The 23,300-nt window shown below is 42.3% G+C and overlaps 1 protein-coding gene across 19 annotated transcripts in view; it reads right to left on the reverse strand.

Moving 5' to 3' along the window:
- The window catches only part of Lca5 (lebercilin LCA5), a 67,326-nt gene that overhangs the window by 12,787 nt on the left and 31,239 nt on the right, over positions 1–23,300 (reverse strand). For 8 of the 19 annotated variants that reach the window (XM_008766251.3, XM_008766255.4, NM_001393917.1 and 5 more), the window contains 5 exons: positions 8,260–8,397; positions 7,294–7,387; positions 6,322–6,464; positions 5,265–5,394; positions 429–3,218 (listed from right to left, as the gene is read on the reverse strand). In XM_008766251.3, the coding sequence (XP_008764473.1) occupies positions 2,272–3,218; positions 5,265–5,394; positions 6,322–6,464; positions 7,294–7,387; positions 8,260–8,397 (1,452 nt within the window). In that variant the 3' untranslated portion in view covers positions 429–2,271. Of the gene's footprint in view, positions 1–428; positions 3,219–5,264; positions 5,395–6,321; positions 6,465–7,293; positions 7,388–8,259; positions 8,398–23,300 lie in introns of those variants that run through there. The other 11 variants (XR_010053951.1, XM_039081165.1, XM_063265191.1 and 8 more) reach the window with 3 other exon arrangements.

Genomic DNA, 23,300 nt, shown 5'->3' on the forward strand with positions numbered 1-23,300 from the left:
GTGGCCGAGTTAGGGTGATTTCTATCCGTCTAAAGCTGTCACACTGCTGCTTTAGTGCATGTTTCCCTTCTGGTATCCTGAGGAACCAGGGACTGCAGCTTGGGATGTGGAGTAAGGAGGAGGAGGAGGAAGCCCAGGGTCCGCCAGGAAACAGACCTGCGTTCCCTCCAGCTTCTTCCTCCCCGTCTGCATTTCTCTTTATTACCACGTGGATCATGCGTCATTGCTGGAGCTAGTAAGGTCGAAGAGATTGATTAGGACTATAATTCTGTGAGAAGACAGCCACACTGTCTAGTTGGTACAAATTCATGTGCTTCAAGTCAAAGTCCTGAACAAAATAAGGCGACAAATGAAGGAGCTACCTTCCAGATCCTGCTTCCATGGTCTGTCTCCCAAATATAAAGTGTCATTCAAATAAAGAATCATGGTGTGTTTTAACTTTTTATTAGTAAGAGTTCTGAGTACAAATAATTTAACTTGACATTTAGAAAAAACTGATTTGCTCTCTAAGTTCTGTACATTTTAATATCAAATTTTAATACTAAACATCATAATGCCTTTAAGTTTTTAACTTAATTTAATTTTAATAATTCTTTGTTTCACTGGGTTAAATAGACTTTCAAGTAGAAAAGGCATAAATATAATGAAAGTAGTGAATAAAAATTTTTCTGGACAAAAACATTTTAAAAACCCTTAAAATTAGAATACTTTTGTAAAAAAAGAAAAACCATATCCATGAACAAAATTAACATTACATAATGCTTTATCAAGAACTGTGTCACAAATAACATGCTTACATATATTACAATGATTTGCAATATAGTAAATGCTTATTCATAAAGTCCTCTCCTGAGAAAAATTTTAAATATTATTTAGCACTTTAAGGAGAGTTTGTTCCCCCAAAATGACAAGAACCCAATCCAGGGGGAAGACAGCAGTACAGCCGTGAATTAGGACTGACCAGGGAAGGTCTTACCAAGTAACAGCAGAAGAACCCAGACAACATGGGAACGCCTTCCCTAAGCCTTGCATGAGATGTGAACAAATGGACACACTGCTCAGGTCACCCGCGTTCCACAGGTCACCCGCGTTCCACAGGTCACCCGCGTTCCACAGGTCACCCGCGTTCCACAGGTCACCCGCGTTCCACGCAATGCTTCTCCTTGGCTGATACATTACTGCTCCAACAGGCCAGACCAAGTCAGCAAATGCCCCTCAGCTATCCTGGACTGAGTGGAAGGACCTTGCCTTTCAACAGAAAGCTATCGCATCTACTCAGAAAGACAGGAGCCCCACGTCTAAAAACTTCTTGGTGAAGTTGTGTCAACATCACAAACTCACGAGTATCGCACTGCTGTCTCCTGAGTTTGAGCACAAGTTCAAATATTAAAAATATGTATGAAAATTTCCAAACATAACACTCTGGAAACATAATTGAGTTGAAAATCATTGTGTTGGGCTGGCATTTCTTCTACTGCCCGTATTTGGTAGGGAATCTTTCACCTGTCACCAGAATTTAGAGTGTACAGAAGAGGAGAGGAAGGACAGCCTTGAGCTTGTGCCCAAGCCTCCTGCAGCCACAGAAAGGAAGGCCATTAAGGCAGCCATGTCTCCTGTGCTCTACCGTATCCACGCACGCGGCCAGCAAGGCAGCACTGAGTGACTCCGGGCCTGCAACTGAGGAGTATCAATTACTCCTGAGGAGTCACCGCCCAGTGCACACTCCTCTAAACACCCTCAAGTCCCCAGGGATGGTTTTCCAAGAAAATGAAGTCCCAACATTACTGTCACCACCACTCAAGAGTGGCTTGGCTCTGTCACCTCAGACAAGGGCACAGCTCCTACATCCCACTGCTGTCTGCCACTGAGGTCTTTAATCCTACCGGAGACCCTCCATTTCCACTTAGCCATCAGTGGGAAAAACAGTGCTTGGGCTCACTGAGGTTGGATCAAAATGAGAGGGAAAAGAAATGAGATTTACTGAAGTAAAACTTCCCACAGTGCTAACTCAGTGAGACCTAGCCGTAACAACAGAGGAACAGTCAGCAACAACTCTCCTTAGGGTTCATTTCGAAACAAAAAAGCATTCTTACAATGCGGCTTTGAGGAACAGTACTACCTGTTTGATTATGCCATCGTTAGCCACTAAAAGTTACTCCCTACTAAGTCTACTTTACCATTGAAAGTTTAAATGTTTATAATAAATACTGTATTAAAATACTTTAATATTTACAATTGAAAAAATATATATACTCTGTGTGCTCCAGTCAGTCATCTGAGGGTAACCTCTTCAATGTCCTCGTCAATAGAGTCAACGGCCGTGACTGTTGGCTTAGTGCTCGTGTGCTTCAACCGGTGTCTATTTGGATTAAAACTTCTTCCTTCGCTGAGGAAAAGGTCTTCATCTTCACCATCAGGCTCCCGGACTCTGCTGCTTCTGTCCCCGGAGAGGAAATGAAGAGGGTCCAAGTCACCTCTGCTGGCAGCAGGGAAATGTGAGTCAATGCTCTTGGAGGGGACATTGCAGTTGGTGTTGGTGTTGGTGTTGGTGTTGGTGTTGGTGTTGGTGGTGGTGTTGGTGGTGGTGCTGGCGCTGGTGTTGGTGGCGCTGGCGCTGGCGCTGGTGCCGAACAGCTGCTCCATCAGGGTTGCCTTTTTCTCTTTCCTTGAAATGAAATCTAGACTGTCTTTACTCAGGCCCTCAGACATGTTGCTTTGGAAATCTAAAAGGCTATTTTTTTGGCTAGGTGGATTTGACTTTCCTGGTGTTTTTCCAAACGAAGGCACGTAGCTACCGAATGAGAACTCATCTGAAGGAGCTGGACTTCTGATCAGTCCTGGACTCTGGCCTTCGTCCCTGGGAGTTAAAAAACTCATGTCTGACAAATGTTGTCCATTAAATGATCTGTCTAAGGACTCCGAGAACGTGTAAGGTCTGAGGCTTCTGTCTGGAGAGTACAGCTTGGATTCGAAGTTGGGTAGCAACGGCAAAAGGGGTCGGCTGAGGCTCTGGGGATCTTGGAGTTCTTTGTTGATTTCGTTCAGTTTGGCAAGAAGCATTTCTGTCTTTAGTCTTTCCGCCTCGTCTTGGAATTTATCAATCGTTTGAGCTTGATAACTTTCCGTTTGGACACTTCCAGCTTCTAACACCAGCTTCTCTGTTCTCCCTAGCAAAGATGACTTGCCTTTCACCTTATCAAGCTCTTCTCTTTCCCATTCTGCATAAAATGAAAGTTTAAAAAAAAGGAATTTTTAAAGCAATAAGTATTTTTAAATAGGAAAATTCAGCTACCATCTTCTGAAAAATGTCTTTTAATCTACATTTGACATTCTACGAAAGGTGTAAGGGACATTGTGATATTTTGTTTCTATGCTTGACAATCTGGATTGGAAAATAATTAATACAAATTGCACTTAAGGGTCCCATGGCACACTTTGGTCTTCAGTATAGCAGTAGGAAGGTTCTCTATGGAGTACTGTCCAATTCATGATGTGCGAGGAGACACACTGAACAGTGAGTTTACACATAAATTCTTGGCTGTCCTGAGAAAGCAACCCTTACACACAGCTCGTATAGTAAGTGCAGCGACTCAAATCAAGACAAAAATCTCAGTTAAATCTCAAATGAAGAACATTTATTTTTTTCTTACTCATCAAAAATATTCATTTCAATCCAAGAGGTGGTGGGGAAATGCCTTTAATCCCAGCACTCAGGAAGCAGAGGCAGGAGGATCTCTGTGAGTTAGAGGCCAGCCTGGTCTACAGAGTAAGTTCCAGGCTACACAGAGAAACCCTATCCTGAAAAACCACCACCAGCACCAACAAATGTGTGTGTGTGTGTGTGTGTGTGTGTGTGTGGTGTGTGTGTGTGTGTGTGTGTGTGGTGTGTGTGTGTGTGTGTGTGTGTGTCTGTGTCTGTGTATGTATGTGGTGTGTTGTGTATGTGGTGTGTGTGTGTATGTGGTGTGTGTGTATGTGTGTGTATGTGGTGTGGTGTGTATGTGGTGTGTGTGTGTGTGTGTGTGTGTGTGTGTGTGTACACATGCACACATGTATATTTCACAGACTGAAAAACATAAGCAAAAAGTACTCGAGTAAAAAACCCTAGAGAATTAAACACAATTTATAATCAATTTCTGGGGGGGGGAGAAAATGCTTCCAGGAACAGTCTCATGTTTACCAACAAGATCACATTCTGTGTCAGAGAGCTCCTGGATGTGGGAACTGTGACGGAGAGTATAAGAGAATGTCTGTGCTTGGGAGAAGCACATGCCACGTGCTCAAGGGAACGGCTGTGAGGCGCAGAATTCATTTGTAAAGGTTCAAAGGGGGCTTTGTTTTGTTTGTTGTTTTGTTGTCATTGTTTATGGCCATTCTTGGCATTTTTCCATAATTTTGAAGTCATTTTCTAGTGAATGAATTCAAATATCAAATTTTAGTACACAGCATAAATTCTGATATCATTCTGATATCAGACCACCCTGTATAGAAGAGAGGGTAGGGGAGAGCCTAAGGGACCAGGCCACAGTCTTCGGTCATTTTATTCCTTTTTGTCATCGTTGTTGTTCCCTAAATGAACTGCCTATAACAATTTTCCATTCTGTGGCTTAACCCATAAAAGCATTTTGCTCGGCCTCTGGCCAACATTGATAGCACTTCCCATCCAATATGCATATTAACAACTTCAAGCAACAACTGGATCACAAATTTCTGCTCCATGCATTTCAGCTCAAAACAAACAAATTCAGAAGATTTCTCCATATGCAACTACCACAGAACTAACTGAGATAGGGAAGTTAGTCTGGGACGCCTGGTACCCACACCTCGAGCATCCTTGATCTAAGCTGTGGGAACTGCCTCTCAAACTTATAAGCAATGCCAGTAAAGATTTGCACACTAAAGCAAACCAAAATGACAAGAACACTCAGAGCCTTGCAGAGCGCTGACTTCTGTGTCTTCACTAGCTCCTGACTCAGTTTCAAGGCCAGTGCACGATAGGGCGCTCTCGGTTCTTTCTCAAGTCTTAGCCATCACTCGGGAAAATTTTTCCTCGTTGATTAAAAGTTGTTTCATCTAAACTCGCTAGAGTTAATTTATTCATATTTCCCAAGCCTCAGTAACAACTTGGAGTCTTCCTTTCCTTCCTTTCCTAACTCTATTCAGGTGTTCTGACTGGCCGTTTTCTACCCTCCACTGCTCCCTGGGTCTCTCCCTGTTTCCTGCAGTCACCTGACAGCCCACCCACTGCCCCCACAAACTCTTACCACATTCAGACTTCCCGGTCTCCTGCTTTGCAGTACATGAATCCTGGTCGTCGCTGTACTTTCCTTCTTGTTCCAAAGTTGAGCTTAGACTCTCTGACCCATGCTCATTTCGCTCCTGGTATTCCAGGTACTGTTACGTATCCAAAATGCAAATGCGTATGGAAAAGGGAGAAATAGACTTTAAACTCAGTGGGTCATTCATCAAGCATGGTGACCAAGTTACAAATTAAACCAAATCTTCATTTAATACATTAACAAATCACAAGTTACCACGTGTAGAAAGATGCTTAAAAAGGGAAAGGTTATCTTTTAATTTAGCTAAAATTTTAAAGAGAAAACAAGATATATTAGAACCAATCAATGTAATAAAAAGAAAACCAAAAATCTATGTATAACTGTGAAGAGGTAAGCTGCAAAGGTAGCTTGGGTTTGTCTATTTTTACAACAAAATCTGATTAATTCAGCTACCTAGAAATGGCTATTACCCTGCTATGCTAGCCAACTAGGATGACTGATAGTGAATTGCAGAACACGGGCACTGGCAGCCACACTGAATCTTTTAAATCTACATTTTGTCTAAAATGTCTCATTAATAATTAATTAGGTAGTATCTAACTCAAATAGTATTATAAACTTACTCACTAGCCCCCTTGACGGCCAGTCCTTGTCTAGGAGATGCACATGTGAGTGTAACCCAGAGGACCTGAACTGAGGAGGAAGACCCATGCTGAATGTGCGGGGGCCCTACCCTAATGTCTGGGGACGAAAGGGAAAAAGAAGAGGGCTGAGCGAGGGCCTGCCTTCCTCTCTGCTTCTGGACTACACAGCTCACATCCCCCACCATGATGGAGGACATTCCCTCAAGTCAAGAGCCAGAGTGAACCTCTTCCCTCTTGGGCTGCATCTCATGAGATGTGGTCACATCTCATGATGTGACTAGCACACCTCTCAGAGGACACAGAAGCAGCCAGAGGTGGGGCGCGTGTGCAGAACTTCTGACCACATTTGTGCAAATAGCTTTTCTGGAGTTTGACTGCAGTCACTGTGCTAAACTCACCGAAGGAAGATATTCTGACCCGTCCCATCTGTTTTCATAACAAAGGACTGTCTGTGCTGTGAAAGGAAACTCTTCCGGCTCAAAGTCTTCAGCGGTCTGTACTGCTTTTGTACACAGGTCCGTAAAGTCGCTCTGGCAGGATGCTACAATGGGGATATATATTCAATCGGCAACATTCATCCCACTGAAAGCACACTTCATTGATGACGGATTAACTACCAATTATGTGATTTGAGGGCAACTGTACTACAGACGCTAATGAACTTTTGCAAAGTCAGTACTTTAACATTTCTGTAATTCACAGGAAAATTATACTTTTGTTTTAAAAAAGGAAAACTGCACATAATACAAACAATGGAGTGAAATGATTTGCTTCTACTAGAAGGAGAAGGAGCGAGTGAAATGGCCGCAGTGAAGAGTACAATTGTGTGAGGTAGATGCTTTAATACTTGGCAATAATTACATAATTTTATGTTATCAAAATTCCAGTAGGAAGGTTTTTAACCTTTATTAAAGCTAAGTTTATTTAATGATGACATCAAAGCTGCCCACTGTGTGTTTAGCACAGAAACACTGAAGTTTTTCAAAGGCTGCGTAAACTGCATCTTTTTAATTTTACAAGTTCTATTTTTTTTTAATTACTGTATATAGGTTGCCTGTGAGTCTGTTCGCCAAATATGTCTGGGTGCTCAAAGAGCCCAGAAGAGGGTATCGGGTCACCTGGAGCTGGAGTTTAAAGTCACTGTGCAGCACCTTAAGAGTGCTCTGGAAGAGCGGCAAGAACTTTTAAACCCCCAAGCCCGCTCCCTGTCCCCCTAAACATGAGTGGTCAAAGTTGAAAGCAATGTGATTCCGAGTAAATCTGATTCATAATGAAAGATCAAATGCATCCCAAGGACGCTCCTCCCTTCCCCTTCACTTTAGAACCCATTCGTGCTAACAGCTCCAGTTTCAGCAATAATCCTACCATACCATGCTTTCTTGCAATTTCTTTCTCTTTCTTTGGAGAGGACTTGGGCAGGCGATTAGCGTAGATGTTTTTTATATCCAATTCTTTCTCCTTCTCCTGAAAACAAACCCAGTATAGGGAAGGAAGGTAAGCAGTTTGAAATTAAACATCCTTGTTGTATTGACAAATATCTTCTTTATCAAACTGACATAAATTTCTTCAGGCCAGCTCCCAACTGTAACTGTCCAACTGGAAAAAGAATTACCTCCAAGGAGGAGGGAAGGAAGGCAGGGGTGGGGGAGAGGAAAGCAGTAAGGAGATAAAGAGGAGGAGGCAGGAGGGAAGGGGGAAGAGGGAAGGAAGGGGATGCAAATACAGCAAGCTCTACCTCCTCCCCCAGAATGCCTAGCTATCCAGGCTTAGCCACAGAGGCAGAGGCAGAGCCTCTCTTACGGATGGATTTTGAGTTACTAATGACTGAAAGGGTGGATCACACTTTTCAGCCTAAGAGCTCTTCACAATTCGGGGATGATGCCTTTTTCTGAGAACTTGGTGATCCAAGAGAAAACTATATAAGATAATGCATACAGAATTCTGAGCAAAATTTCAGCCCATCAGACCTCTGTCAAATGCAAGCGTCATTAACACAATTAATTAATATGAATTGTGTTGCTTCTAAACAGAAGGAACTTTAAAAGCACCCATGTGAAGAATTCTAGATCATTCAAGAGTGAGGTGCAGGTGCTCCTTCCCATGATCCTCTTCTAGAACTCTGTTATTAATTTCGTTTACATTGTTCCTATTGGCATATACAGTATTTACTTTGTTACAGCAATGACATTAGCCATGCTTTGTTTCTAAGTGACACATATTAGAATTGGTAGCTTATATAGCAGCGAATATGAAGGGTGGCCACTATGTTAAGTACTAGGTTTTCATGTGATTTCACATGGCCTGGGAAATCTTGCAGCCTAGCAGAGCGTGCTCACCTTCAGCTTGTGGTGGAGCCGCTGCAGCTCCTTTTGGAGAATTTTATTTTCATCGTGAGCCTCAAACGCTCTTTTCCTTTCAGCAAGCAGCTGCCGCTGGAAGCTGTTGGTGCTTAGCTCCAGGTTCTTCGATAGTTCCTTTGGGAAACAACAACAAAACCAAGAGTGAAACATGGGACTGCTAAGTGTCACAGGACATCTTCGTAGCACTGATTTGACTTAAAACCAGGCTAAGCTCAGTGTTCAGGAGCCTAACGCAAACCAGGAAACGGGCTCACTAACACCTAGTAAGTGGCCTAGATTGGTGATCCTCCCTTGTCTTTCCTGATGAGGTAATCACTCCTTACACACCTGCCTGCAGCACACGGTTGCATGAGGGAGCACAAGACAGAACGGATGGAACATGTTGGAGCTTCCAGAATAAACTGCTCGGCAGTGAATACCAAGGTGGACGACAGCAAACACAGGTGCAGAGCTGCACTGGACTGCCCTGCCCTCTAGGGAAACTTGTGCTCCTTCCCTTGGTCTCTGAACACGTCTCATCGAGCTTATGCAGAATTCAGATTAAAATATTTAATTTTCAAATAAGTCGTTGTTTGCCTACCTTCTAGATGAAAAGAAAAAGTCTTTTAAACCAAACACAAAAAAAGGGAAGTAAAAGGCAGTTATAATCTTACTACTGTGCAATCATCATTGCCAGCATCTCAGAGGTACAGCCTGAGATCTCTATATGCTTTTTCCTCACTATCCAAAAAAAACAAAAAACAAAAAAACAAAACAAAACAAAACAAAACAAAACAAAACAAAAAAACAAAAAAACCAAAGCCACAGATTTTAGTGCCAAGGTCCTTTAAAAATCACATTCCATTTTGTAACCAAATTATTAAATAAATTATTAAATTAAATAAATCAGTCAATTTATTTAACCAGATTCTGCTGTCCCAGTTTTTCTGTGCTTCCGGTTTTTCCCATAGTGAATATCCTAGAATAAGCAACTTAAAACATAAATTTATAATTTCTCCAGGGCAATGTTAAGAAATGAAGTTTCTAGGTTCTCACTGAAAGTAAGAACACTCCTGTCTTTGACAGAAAAAGGTGAATAAAAAGCTATATTGGGAGAAACAACTTATCTGTCTTATATCAATACAGAAACATATACGTTTCATATACGTATACATATATATATATATACATACCTATACATATATATTCACAAAATTCAGTAATAAGAAACCAAACAGCTTAGTTAAAAAAATAGTAGAAGAAATATCTGAGCAGGTAATTTATCAAAGAAGACAGAGACATATGGACACCAAACAGGAGGCCCAGCATCATTATGAAGAAAATGCAAAGTCAAGGCACAATGAAGGAATATTACCTGTCAGTTACAAGGTCTGAAACTCGGAAGCCTAAGTGACCATGGTTCACAGGGATCAACAGCTACCAGTATCTGTCACTGTGAATGGGAATACAGGATGGGGGTTTCAGGGCAGAAGTGAGGGCTCTGGTGGCCCCAGCCAGTTGCCTTGCTCGGCAACTTCCTCAATGCCAATTAAGGCATTGATGGTGAAAAGCAAAGAAAGAACAGCCCGGGTAGACACCAAGGACCTCAGAACGATCTTAAGGAAACGATACTGCCTCTATTCCGACGGACAAACTTGGGTTAGTAACACTGACGCATCAGAGGAATGCAAAGTTACGGATGTTCTAACCTGAGTCTGGTGGTGTACAACGGTAATCTCAGCTGTGGGACAATGAATGCAAAGCCAGACTGGCTTACATGGTAAGATTCTCTCTCAAAAAATCCAAAGTATAGCAGCAAGGACAGAGCACTAAGTTAAAATGTTCTATATAAAAGCCCTGCAGAGGTCGGTACTATATTCATAGCAGGCTGGATCTCGTAAACAGGAGGAGGAGTATAAAGGAAATTAAGTCAACAGAAAAACAAACAAAACGGCACTGGGGACAGTGGAATAAAGAAATTCCTGTACACATTTAAATCACAAAACTGGTGTATTTAGGGCCAAGGGGCATGATATATGTAACTTGCCCTCAGAAAGCCAATCTGTGTCTCCACATGTGACACAAAAAGAACATGGGATCCTGTGGCTGCCTGCGACAAGGCAAACATTTTCAATGTTTACAACAGATGAGCTAGTCAACCATTTAGCCTGCATCGTAGCATTTGAGGTTTGCCACTTTACTTAAGCTGGAAATATTTCTACAAAGCAGGTAGCACAAAAACTGTACCCTGGTTGCTTTGAGGCAAATTAGGAAGTCAAACTGCAGAGAGGAAACACAGCACAGGTAAAAATGGAATAAAACATGCTCAAGTTCCAAACGGCCGCTCTGTCCAGCTGGAACCCAAGTGAGAGCCAGGGAAACCTACATTCCAGAGCAGAGACAAGACATTCTCGAAAATGACGACAAAGTTTACAACTTGGTCCTCACTGAAAGCAAGTCTATTTCAGTAGGAAAGAACATGAACCCCGAAGGAAAGAATGAACACTGAGCGGCCACGACAAGCTCCGAACAATGGCAAACCTGAGAAATGCCAGGAGGCACCTCAACATGAGACCTGCTGTTTGAAGTTGTATGCGTAGGAGCTTGGAACCTTTGTATACCTCGATTTCTGTGACAGTACAGACATTGCCTTGCTTGGGGTCAAGGAACCTTTTGGCCAAGTACAGCAGAAGGAACTGTATCAAACCAAACCAAACCAAACCAAACCAAACACTTTTGAATTTTGCCTCACAAAGGTCCTGAGGAACTGGCGTAACCTCACCTCACACATGCACAGGTGCAAAGTACAGGCCAGAGCAAAGGGGAATGCATTAGGAAAGCCACAGCCAGCACTGTGGGGCAAACAGAGATCCCAGCTGTGCTCAAGACGAGCAGGGGCTTCCGGTGAGACAACTGCAGGGCCAGGGCTCAGAGGTTCACCCAGTGCCCATGGCCCTTGCCCAGTGCTCAAGACTTTCTTGTCTGTTGATCAGGACATAAACTCCATTGACCACAATTCTCATAAACTGCAGGACGTGATCAAGAAACCAATCCTGAGAATCTATGTCTAGAAGGGCCCATAGTACAAACTACAGAGAGAGACAACATAGTCAGTGAAATTACAGCCTAAAACTGTTCTCTACATCAAGGCTGAATAATAGACATCTAAGTATAAGAGACATTTAGAATTCCAATTAGATATGACCAGAAAAGAATGTCTTCAAGGCACATTATAGATAAAATGAAACAAAGTCTCTCTGCAGAAAGCCCAAATTCCACCGAAACATGTACCGTTGTATCTGAAACCCGAGAGTAAACAACTGCTTATAAGACACCATACAGAGCAAAGGTGTCCTTTAATGTAAAGAAAGTGTTTTCCAAAATAAGCACAATAAAAAAATAAAGCAATTCATAACTACTAAACTAGCATTATAGAAAATATTTTACAAGAGAAATTGATTTTAAAAATGAGAATAAGGAAGGAATCAAGCCTATTTAACTCAGCTTTGGTGAATTTCTATAATAAATAAATAAATAAGAAAGAAAAGAATGAAAAGTACACAAAGAAGCCAATGGGAAGAAAATCCAACAAAGTTACAGGAGTAGCAAATGACTCTCAGTGTCAACACTGAACCTAAGTAATCGTTAGCTCTCTGATTAAAACCTTCAGTCTAGCCCACAAGGTGACAAACAAATATAACTTCGTTGGCCAAGACATGCAAAGGCTGGAAGGGGATTTGGGCAGCACACAGAAGCTGTAAGCAGCAGGAGCAGGTGGAGTGATTGCAATAAAACAGACGTCAAGCCAGAATTGGAGGCCATGAAGAGCAGCGTATCCTTAGCAAAAGGAAACACCTATCAAGAGGATACAATTGTTGTACACATACATGTACCACACATTGTTACACTCAGTTCCATAAACAAATACTACAGGTCCAGATAAAACAATGCTGATCTCATCACACCAACTCTACCAGTAAGCATGCTATCATAACCACACAGAAAACCTTCCAAGTTAAGACGGGCCATGGGGAGCAGACTTAACAGACATCTGTGGAACACGCACGACAGCCATAAACAGACTTTCTTTTCAAGAGGTCATGGAACAGTCTCCAAAATAGATCAATTTTAAGCCATAAAATAAATCGTACCAAATATATAAAAACTGAAATAATTTCTTATAAAATTAGAAGGCAATAGAAAAACCACAGAAACAAACAAAGAAAATGTGGAAGATAAGCTGAAAGGATCGGAGGGAGGAGGTACACATGCATGCAAATATCAAAGGATAATTCTAAAACACACCTGAGAAAGCATGCACACACAGAGATTGAAAGTGATACACTGCTCAATGTCCCTCAGTCACTGTGGAAATCACGGGGATGCTCGAATCAAATGAAAGTAAAAGCGCAACTTACCAGGGAGTTCTAGGGGATGTTACCGCAGTACTGACCTACATTGAAAGAACCAGAGAGGTCTCAAATAAATAATCCACTGATATACATCAAGGTATATCAAAACAAGAGCAGCCCAACCCCCAAATTAGGAGATGGGAGGAAATAATAAAGATCAGAGGAGAAAATTAACAAAACAAATACTAAAGGAGCAACACTAGCCGGGTAGTCATGTTGTACACCTTTACTCCCAGCACCTGGGAGGCAGAGGCAGGTGAATTTCTGAGTTCAGGGCCAACATAGTCTACAGAGTGAGTTCCAGGGCAGCCAGAGTTAAACAAGGAAACCAAAACAGGAAGGAAGGAAGGAAGGAAGGAAGGAAGGAAGGAAGGAAGGAAGGAAGGAAGGAGAGAGGGAGGGAGAGGGATGGAGGGAGGGAGGGATGGAGGGAGGGAGGGAACGGAACAAACAAACAACACTAAAGAAATTAGTGAGACAAAGTTAGCTATCTGAAAAGATACATGATCCGCAATATGAAAAAACTCTTAGCCAAAGTGCATAGGAATGGGGGAGGGGAGAAGAAAGGGGTGCAGGAGGGAAAGAAGAGAGAGAAAATATAATAACCCAAATTAATAAAATTAGACATGAAAAGAGGATGTGGCAACAGATACCAATGAAATCCAAAGGATTTTACTTGATATTTGGGACACTTCTAGTAAACTGGAAGCTAGAAGAAGCAGTTCCATGCCTAGACTCATACGGTCTGCTGGAGCTGAATGAAGATGACATACACAACTGAATGGATCTAGAATAAGCAGCAAGATTGAAGCAGCTATGAAGTAGCTCCCATAAACAGAAGCCAGTATTGATAGAGTCATTGCTAAACCCTAGTGACTTTCCTGTGACAATACACCTGACAATTTAACAAAGGGAGAGTTTAACTTACAAGAGACGCCGGCTGCCCGTGTGTACTACTGCACTATTCCTAACAGTAAGACTCTGACTAAGTGCTTGTAAAGAGATAAAAATATAAATGAAATAATGTAATACATGTAATGTATATACATATACATCATATATATACCATATATACACATACACACATCATATATACACATACATACCATATACACACATACATAAATACCTATACCATTACATGCTTACATATATCACATAAACACATTCATACATGTCATATATACATATACATATACCACTATACACATACATGTATCACATATACACATACATATATATACATATAAATATACCATTATGCACATACACATATCACATATACATGTACACATGTATCTTATATACACATACACACATAGCATATATACATACACATGTGCCATATGCATATATACACATACCATATAGATACATACATATATGCCACATATATATTCATATCATATACATGCATACACATACCATTTACATACATACCCATGTACCATAGAGTATTATTTAACTGAGAAGAAAAAAGTTCTGTCATTTTCAGAAAATTCAATGGAAGTCATCCTGCTAAGCAAAATAAGCCAGACACAGGAAGACATGTATCACACACTTTCACACATGCGGAAACAGAAATCCATCGTTCTAAAAACAGAATAGTGACCACTAGGGATGGATGCAGGAGACAGAAGCTATCATGATCCATGTCATATGCATATATGGAAATACCAAGTGAATCCCATTAACATGTGCAATGATATATACTACCAATAATAGATGTTAACTTAATGGTGGAAATATAAAACCTATGAAGAAATGAACAAATATAAAGTACTCTGAAGGACTGAAAATGGAATACACACCATCAGTCTCTAGGTCTTAGATGAGAGGCATAATCAGCAGAAACAAAAAACAAATGCAAACTTTGAGAGAAGTGTTCAATCCAGAGACTTAGGAGGGGAAACGTAGTAAAGAGTGAAAAGAGGATCCCTTACATATCATTCCACAAGAGACTTGTATAGCCTTGAGTCTTATAAACTGCACAAGGACAGCGTAGAATAAAATAAAACTCTATGTGAACGTTGACATAAAATTCTCCGGTATTAGCATAAAGAACTAAGCAATATGTAAACTGCATTAAGTAACATTATCCCTAATGTATCTAAGTAAATCTAAATGTATCACACTAGTGGAACAGGAATGCACTAATCATTCCTGAGGATAAAGCAAAGGCAGGGATCCAAACACCTGCTATGATACAGTTCATTACTAAAACAAAACCCAGTACCACCTCCCTGTTCTGCATGATTCTCACTCACACAGAAAGATCCAGAAGGATGCTTACAAGTTGTGATCTCTAGGTGGGAAGAGACAGGCTCATGGCCCAACAGCTCTGCAGCAAACTCAAAGCTGCTGCCTGCCTTCTGCTTGCTCAGTCTTCCCTAGCAAAGAGGACTGTCCTCAAGCACCACTGAATATCACTGGGAGAGTCATTAGGCCATCGTTTGTCTCAATGGGTCTCCTCCTGTTATCTTAACCGCTATTCAATGTGCTAGCGCTCAGTTCTGAAGAGTTCAGCCTTGTGAAGCAAGAGGCCTGACACTCACCTCACCAGCCCACCCTACAGGCTCCTGCATAGGACGACCCAGGCAGATGGCAAGGCAATCTCAATGATTGGGAAGGTCTTCCTTACAAATGGATGAGCGGAAATCAGTCTCTATGTAATGTTCATTTGACTAGTATTGCACCAAGAACTCCCCCCGCCCCAAAATGTTTCTCCTCTTCCGTGCCGCAGTCCTTTGAACAATGAAGTGATATTTTCTCTTAGTCTGATCTATGCCTTCGTATTTCATTTATTTTTAAAAATTTTATTACATTTGTACACAAAAGTGTGTGTGTGTGTGTGTGTGTGTGTGTGTGTGTGTACACATGCACCTGTGCCACAGAGCACATGTGTGCATCAGAGGACAATCTCTGGTGGTAAGTTCTCCCTTTCCACCATATGAGTCCCTGGGATTGAACTCGGGTCATCAAAATTGGCCGCAGTCACCTTTACCTGCTCAGCCAACTCAAAGACTGGCTCTGTCTGGTTCAGCATGGTGTGTAAGACAGGCTTGCTGCTGTGCTGGTACTGCTTCTGCTGCTCGTTTTAGCTTCCTAGCTGTCCTGTTTGCTTTCTACATGGCAGCTTGGTAACATTTTGTACATGTTATTATAGGTACTCTGAGCAATAAGTCAGAGTTAACAATACCTCCTACCCCATGGGTATTGCCATACCTAAATAACCCCCACTGTTGGTACTTTAAGCAGTAATACAGTCTAAAAAACTAAAAATACATTCTTTCTAGAACCTGAACTATTCAAGCCAGAGGTCCCACAATACATACTCTCAGAGTTAATCTTTTTATAAATGAAAAGTTAATAGTTAACCTTAATCAAGTTTTATGACCCTGTTCAGAGCCAAATTTTGAGCCAAGGGGAAACTGCATTTGGATCTCACACATTATCACACTAGCCACCCTCCACATTTCTGCACCTGTCACAGCAGCCTCCTCACTGCATCCGGTCACTCATTCTCTCCTGAGACATTCATTCCCTTCCAGGGAGCATATTCAACATCCAGTAGTGTGAGCACAAAACCAAACTAGGCTGGTTCCTGACCTTTAGAGACACGGTCAATTGAAAGTTAGCGGGGACAAGGCCTAACGTGACATGCAGAGTAACACCTAGAGACGTCTCCATGGTCACAGCAGCTTTGTCTGCACCAACCTTGGCTACAGCCACGGCTCTGCTTGTAAAGTCTTCTAACAGTCTTCAATGAAACATAATGAGACAGGGAACGCCTGTCTGTACGGGGCTGCTGCATAAGCCTGTGGACCTGGCCTGGCCGTCCCAGCATGCAAAGCGCATGCGCAGTGAAGTAATGAATCAAGGAGTTGTTAGGGTGCACCCCCGTCTGACAGGAGGGTATGTATGACAGTGTACACCGCTAGCGGCTTGCAAGGAAAGACTGCTTCCTCGAGGGGACTGATTCGATGCTTAAGTATTCCACAGACTGAGGAAATCGCACTTCACTGCAAACCTCTTCAGTGTTAAAGCCCGCCCCTCTTGTTAAAGAAGTTAAAGCCTATGTTACTTCTTCAGCTCAAAAATTCTCATGTAAATATTAGCACAAAACTAAAACAATTGCCCTATAAAATCAGAAGTTACCATGGATCCTCCAAACATAACTGTTGAAGTCACTAAATATATAGGTATAATAATATTTAGTTATATATATATATATACATAAATTTATATACACACATACGTGTGTGTGTGTGTGTGTGTGTGTGTGTGTATGTATGTATGTCCTGGTCATTTTTTTTCTCTGATTTTTTTTTCTTTTTTTTCGGAGCTGGGGACTGAACCCAGGGCCTTGCGCTTGCTAGGCAAGCGCTCTACCACTGAACTAAATTCTCAACCCCTCTGGTCATTTTTTAGAATTGTTTTAGAGTAAAAAATAGCAACAACCTGAGTTTTCTTTTTCAAGCACTTCGTGTTTTCATCTCTATAATATTTAATAATAGTTATATAAAGGGATATTACATGAAGGGATATAGTTATATGAAGGGATGGCTATTGTTTTCTCCAAGGCCTAGAGTTCAATTCCCAACATTCACTGGGAATGGTTCATGGCTACCTGTGACTCAAGCTCTGTGGGCTCCCATACCCTCCTCTGGATTCTGCAGGCACCTGCATTTACATATCTACATAATATCTCTACTCACATATACCCAAAATTAAAAGTAAATCGTTTAAAAAAACAATTTTAATCAGAGGAATTGAAAGGTTTCCCAACTAAAAGCATTTGAGGCACATGGAAGGCTCATACATTATGACTTCAGGGCCGGTGAGAAGGCTTAGAAGATGCAGGTACTCATAACCGAGCCTCATGACCCAGATTCAATTTCTAGGGTCTACATGGAAAAAGGAGAGAACTTTGACTTCCTCTGACTTCCACTAGCATGCCATGGTATGCAAGCCACTACATAGAGACAGAGATACATACGCACACACGCATACACACATGCTTGCACGTGCACACAAACACAAAAAATAGATGACAGACAGACAGATAGATGATAGAGATGATAGATAGAAAGATAGATGGTAGATAGATAGATAGATAGACAGACAGACAGATAGATGGACAGATAGATGATTGATGGATATGATAATAAAAAATGAAGTAGGACTTAGACCCATCAGATCCCAGAGCTTAACAGCACCAACCCCATCATTTGATTCCTCAGGTGCACCAGCTGAAGCCTGGGGGTTAAGACAAGAGTCACAGACAAGAGGGCAAAAACAGAGGTAACCTGTTGACTTGATGTCCATTATTGCCTTAATTCACTTCTCCTGTTAAAAATAGCACAGGAAGAGGCAAGGCAATGGCAGAGCTTCTGGATTTGGGGAGAAAAGCTCTGAGAGCAGATTCTGGCCGCTAGAGGGAGGCGGCAGGGAGAGAAATGGACCTACCTGGCCAGAGAGAAAGGAAGCTATGCTCAATTAGTCCTTGCTTCTAAAGACCATTTACTGAGAAGCAGTACTGTTTTAACAAGAGGCACCAGTCTACTCTAGGGAACCCCTGAAGTAAAGGGAAACTGAGTAACGGTATCTAATAGGAAAATCTACCAGATGAAAAGTCTACCCAGGCTTTCTTTCCCAGTGATAAATACTGAGCTCTACAATAGCAAACTGCTTCCTAAATTTCACCAGCTGCCTACAGACAGAGACGACATCAATAGTCTCATCATGCTTTCTTAACACCATAGCTCACTCTGTGTTAATCCGATGTTAAAATTAGAGCTGAACTTTCATACTAAATGCACCCCTCACAGTTCACTGCAATTCTTATCAAAAACTTATGTACATGTGATGACAGTTTAACTTTCTGCAAAGGCTGAAAGACGATTTTCTGTTTGATGACTCTAGATTCCTATAATGGTCATAATCCCTGACTTTGTTTCAGGACAGACTGTTGGTGACTGCTACGATTAATCTGCTCCTACAGCCTCGTTCTGGAAGGCACCCAAAGTCTGGAGAATACCAACATAAGTTTTAGAACAATATTAAAGAACATCCACTTGTTTAAAGTGCTTTTTAAATATGCCTCTGTTTTCTAATTACTACCAACATCTGTGTGAGGCAGAATTGTCTGCATACTTATCAATCATAATAACATATTGTAACAGTGAATGAGAAGCAGAGTGAGGACCCAGCTGTCCTCTCCTGAGTCAGGCATTAAAGAAACTTACAAATATGTAATACAAACCAATTCCACCCTGAATTATTTCAAGTTCAGAAAAATTATTATTAAAAAATGTTTATTAAAAAAGATTTATTTAGCCAGGTGGTGCTGGCGCACATCTTTAATCCCAGCAATTGGGAGGTAAAGACAGAGGAAGGCAGATCTCTGAGTTTGAGGCCAGTATGATCTACAGAAGAATGAGATCCAGGACAGTCAGGGCTACACGGAGAAACCCTGTCTCAGAAAACAAAACACTAACACAACGGTTAATTTTTATTTTCTGGGTCTAAGTGCTTGCCTGTAGATAGGCGTGTAGGTTTCCTATGTACCTGGTGCCCCTGGACGCCAGAACAGGACACTCCAACTGGTGGCTGTGAGCTGTCATGTGGGTGCTGGGAACTGAAACGGGGTCCTCTGCTCGAGAGGACATTCTCTTAACCACTCGGCTAGCACTTACACTGAAAACATTTGATAATGTAACGGAAGCACTTATTTATCATTGCTTAAATAAGGTAAACAATTTAACTGTTAAGTTGTGGTTCCTAATGTGGCTAACATCAGTAGAAGAACCCACAGACAAAAGCTTGGTTGGAGAAGCATTGCCGGTAACCTTTAAAGGTTTGAGACTACTGCTTCCTAAAACTAAAGCATGTTTTTGTGCTTTCAAATCAGGTTTAAGAATTAAAATTTGTAGTATTATATTAAGGAACATAAAATAGGATCCTATTTTAAGATGACTATTCAATAAAGTGCTAAGGCCTGCTGCTATACAGTATAGTGACTAAAGAAAACAACAAAGAACTGTGACGCAGGGGGATGACCACAGCCACCACGGTGCAGAGGGGTGACCACAGCCACCACGGTGCAGAGGGATGACCACAGCCACCTCGGTGCAGAGGGATGACCACAGCCACCACGGTGCAGAGGGATGACCACAGCCACCACGGTGCAGAGGGAGGACCACAGCCACCACGGTGCAGAGGGAGGACCACAGCCACCACGGTGCAGAGGGAGGACCACAGCCACCACGGTGCAGAGGGAGGACCACAGCCACCACGGTGCAGAGGGAGGACCACAGCCACCACGGTGCAGAGGGAGGACCACAGCCACCACGGTGCAGAGGGAGGACCACAGCCACCACGGTGCAGAGGGAGGACCGCAGCCACCACGGTGCAGAGGGATGACCGCAGCCACCACGGTGCAGAGGGATGACCGCAGCCACCACGGTGCAGAGGGGTGACCGCAGCCACCATGGTGCAGAGGGGTGACCACAGCCAACATAGCTGTGATGCAGAAGGGTGATCACAGACAACAGTGTTGTTACTCTGAAGGTTAACTATACACAACAATGTGCTATGCATTTGAAAAAGCTGTTAAAAATCTTTTTTGAAAGTTTCCATGTGTACTGGCTGGTTTTGTGTGTCAACCTGACAGAAGCTGGAGTTATCACAGAGAAAGGAGCCTCCTTTGAAGAAATGCCTCCATGAGATTCAGCTGTAAGGCATTTTCTCAAGTAGTGATCAAGTGGGGAGGACCCAGCCCATTTTGTGTGGTACCATCCCTGGCCCGGTGGTCCCTGATTCTGTAAGAAAGCAAGCTGAGCAAGGCAGGGGAAGCAATCCAGTAAGCAGCACTCCTTCATGGCCTCTGCATCAGCTCCTGCCTCCAGGTTCCTTCCCTGTGTGAGTTCCTGTCCTGACTTCTTTGGTGATGAACAGCAATGTGAAAGTGTGAGCTGAATAAACCCTTCCCTCCCCAGCTTGCTTCTTGGTCATGATGAGATATATATACATCTCAAAGCATGGTATCCCAATGGTATTCAATTTTTTTGACTGTATCATATATTTCATGTTTAATTTAAATGGCATTAAGAAGACAAATTCATGTATAAATTTGTTGAAGTAAAACCCAAAATAAAAGCATATAAAACCCCAAATAAAGGTAAAAAGTAATTTTAAATAAGGGCTAAACATGTGTTCTGATTTAGGTGCCAGTTCTTTGTACAGTGTTTAGCATGATTAACTCCATTAAGGTGTTCACCCTAGTGTGTCCTGGGCTTGGATCAAGCATTACTATAGTTGAGCTGATTCCCAAAGGAGGAAGTCAACTGTCAGGGGAGCTAACTCCATTGAAATCCTTCACTAAAGGTTTTTCAAGACAAGGTTTCTCTGGGTAGCCATGGCTATCCTGAAACTCACTCTGTAGACCGGATGAGACCCAGAGATCTGCCTGCCTCTGCCTCCCCAGGGCTTGGATTGAAGGCGAGAGCCACCACTGCCCAGGCTGAAATGTTTCACTATTTATCTCTGTAAACACATATCCATTTCTAAACTATTGATCTTACTCCTAAACTGCTGAGCTCCCAGGCATCCTGTTACTCCCATCAAATAACAAATGTGCAGCCAAATAGGTGATGTTCATGGGAAAGGCTGTCGACATCAGCTAGCTAAACTCAGTGCTGTAAAAACACCTCCTTCTACTCCTCAGAGTAAGTGCACGTGGTGAAAGGAGTAAACACCACGGCCTGATGTCTGTATAAACCTCAAGCTGACTCTTCCAAGTTCCAGCCAAGAATGGAATCCTAACATTTAAAAAATCTACATTGAAATCAAAGAAAACTAAAATCCCCACCCAAATGAAAATAATAGCCTACAGTTCGTGCAGAACCACCAAAGACCTGGAAGTCAAAGCGGTCCTGAGAAAAGGAACGATGCCAGAGGTTCAAGCTATGCTACAGAGCTATAGTAATAAAAATGGCGTGGTTAAGGCACCAAAACAGACATGGAGGTCAATTGGACAAAACGGAAGACCCAAATTTGAGTGCATGTAACTACAGCCATTTCTTATTTGATGCCAAAAATACCCACTGGAGAAGAGATAGCTCCTCCAGCCAACGGTGCTGGCGTCCACACATAGAAGACCGGAACTAGACCCATGACACCGTCACCCTGCACAACTTCACTCCAAGTGGAGGAAAGGTGTGACATCTGAAGTGGGGACAGCAGAAGAAAACGAGATGGTCTCCTACAGCAGGGGTCTAAGCACGGGCTTTCTTTATGGGGCTCCCCTTGCTGAGGACAAGGCCAACCACTGACAAATGTGACCTCATAGAACTAAAACGTTTCTGTAAAGGCAACAATCCAGCTACTGAAAAGGAAGCCCACAGAGCGGGAGAGAATTGTTATCTATTCATCTGATAGAGAAGTACTATTGAGAATATTTAAAGAAAAAAAACAGTCAAGAAAACAAAAGCCCCAACTTAAAAATAGGGATCTGAACAGAGAGGTCTCAAAAGGAAAAAGAAGAATCCTGTAATTATCCCTACCCATTAGAAAAAAATGTGAATTCAAACATTTCTCCTCACCCCAGTCAGAACAGCTAAGATCAAGCAAACAAATTACAACCAAGACTGAAGAATGAGGGGAATGGAACCCTCATTCGTCGATGGCGATTTTGCAAACTGGTCCAATCACTCTAGAAATCAGTGTGCGAAACCCTCACAAAGCTAAATCGAGGTCCAGCGCGTGGCCCAGCTGTACCGCTTGTCAGCACATGCACAAAAGGCCTGGCCTCTTATTCCACAGGTAACTTCTCAGCCGCTGCTCTGTTCTCAACAGCTAGGAAGAGAAACAACCTAGAAAGTGTGGTACATATACACTATGGAATAATATTCAGCTGTAAAGAAAAATCCCAAAATTTACAATTAAGTGGATGAAACTGGAATATATTGTTACACTGTGTGAGGTAACCTGGACCCGGAAAGGTAAATACCACCCCCACCCCCACCCCCACCCCCACCCCGCCCCGGTGGGCTTGAGCTGCTTGTATTCTAACGCTAATTTGGGCTCCCAAGACTGGTTGCCCCAGAGACTAGCTAGGCGACTCTAACCAGTTGGTTGTGATTAGTAAATAAAGATGCCAACAGCCAATAGCTGGGAAGGACAGACATAGGTGGGGTTGCAGTTTCTCAGGCGTGAAGGGAGGAGAAGAGGAACATGCAGGAGGGGAAAAAGGAGAAATAGTCATGAGGTAAGAGAGAGTGTGGCACTGAGGGCTGCCCAATTGGAGCTAAGCGCATCCCAGGTGAAACACAGTAATAATTCGGGGCTATCCATAGGGAAATAGATTCTAACAGCATGGAGGGTAGACAGCTACCCAGCGATTGTGCTGCTTAAGGCTTATTAAAAATATAAAGGCTGTGTGTATTTTCTATCTGGGAACTCAATAACCAAAGCTGGGGTAGAAGCCCCAGGGCAGAATTTAAAATAGTTAATACTACAGCCAGCCTTGTTCTTGATAATTTACGGATCCTGGTTCTGAATCTTTAGTTGTGAGTCTATAACCTGGAGTCACTGTGGAACTGCGGACCAGAATGTGGAGAAGTC

The sequence above is a fragment of the Rattus norvegicus genome, chromosome 8 (genome assembly GCF_036323735.1).
Source record: "Rattus norvegicus strain BN/NHsdMcwi chromosome 8, GRCr8, whole genome shotgun sequence".
NCBI lineage: Eukaryota > Metazoa > Chordata > Mammalia > Rodentia > Muridae > Rattus > Rattus norvegicus.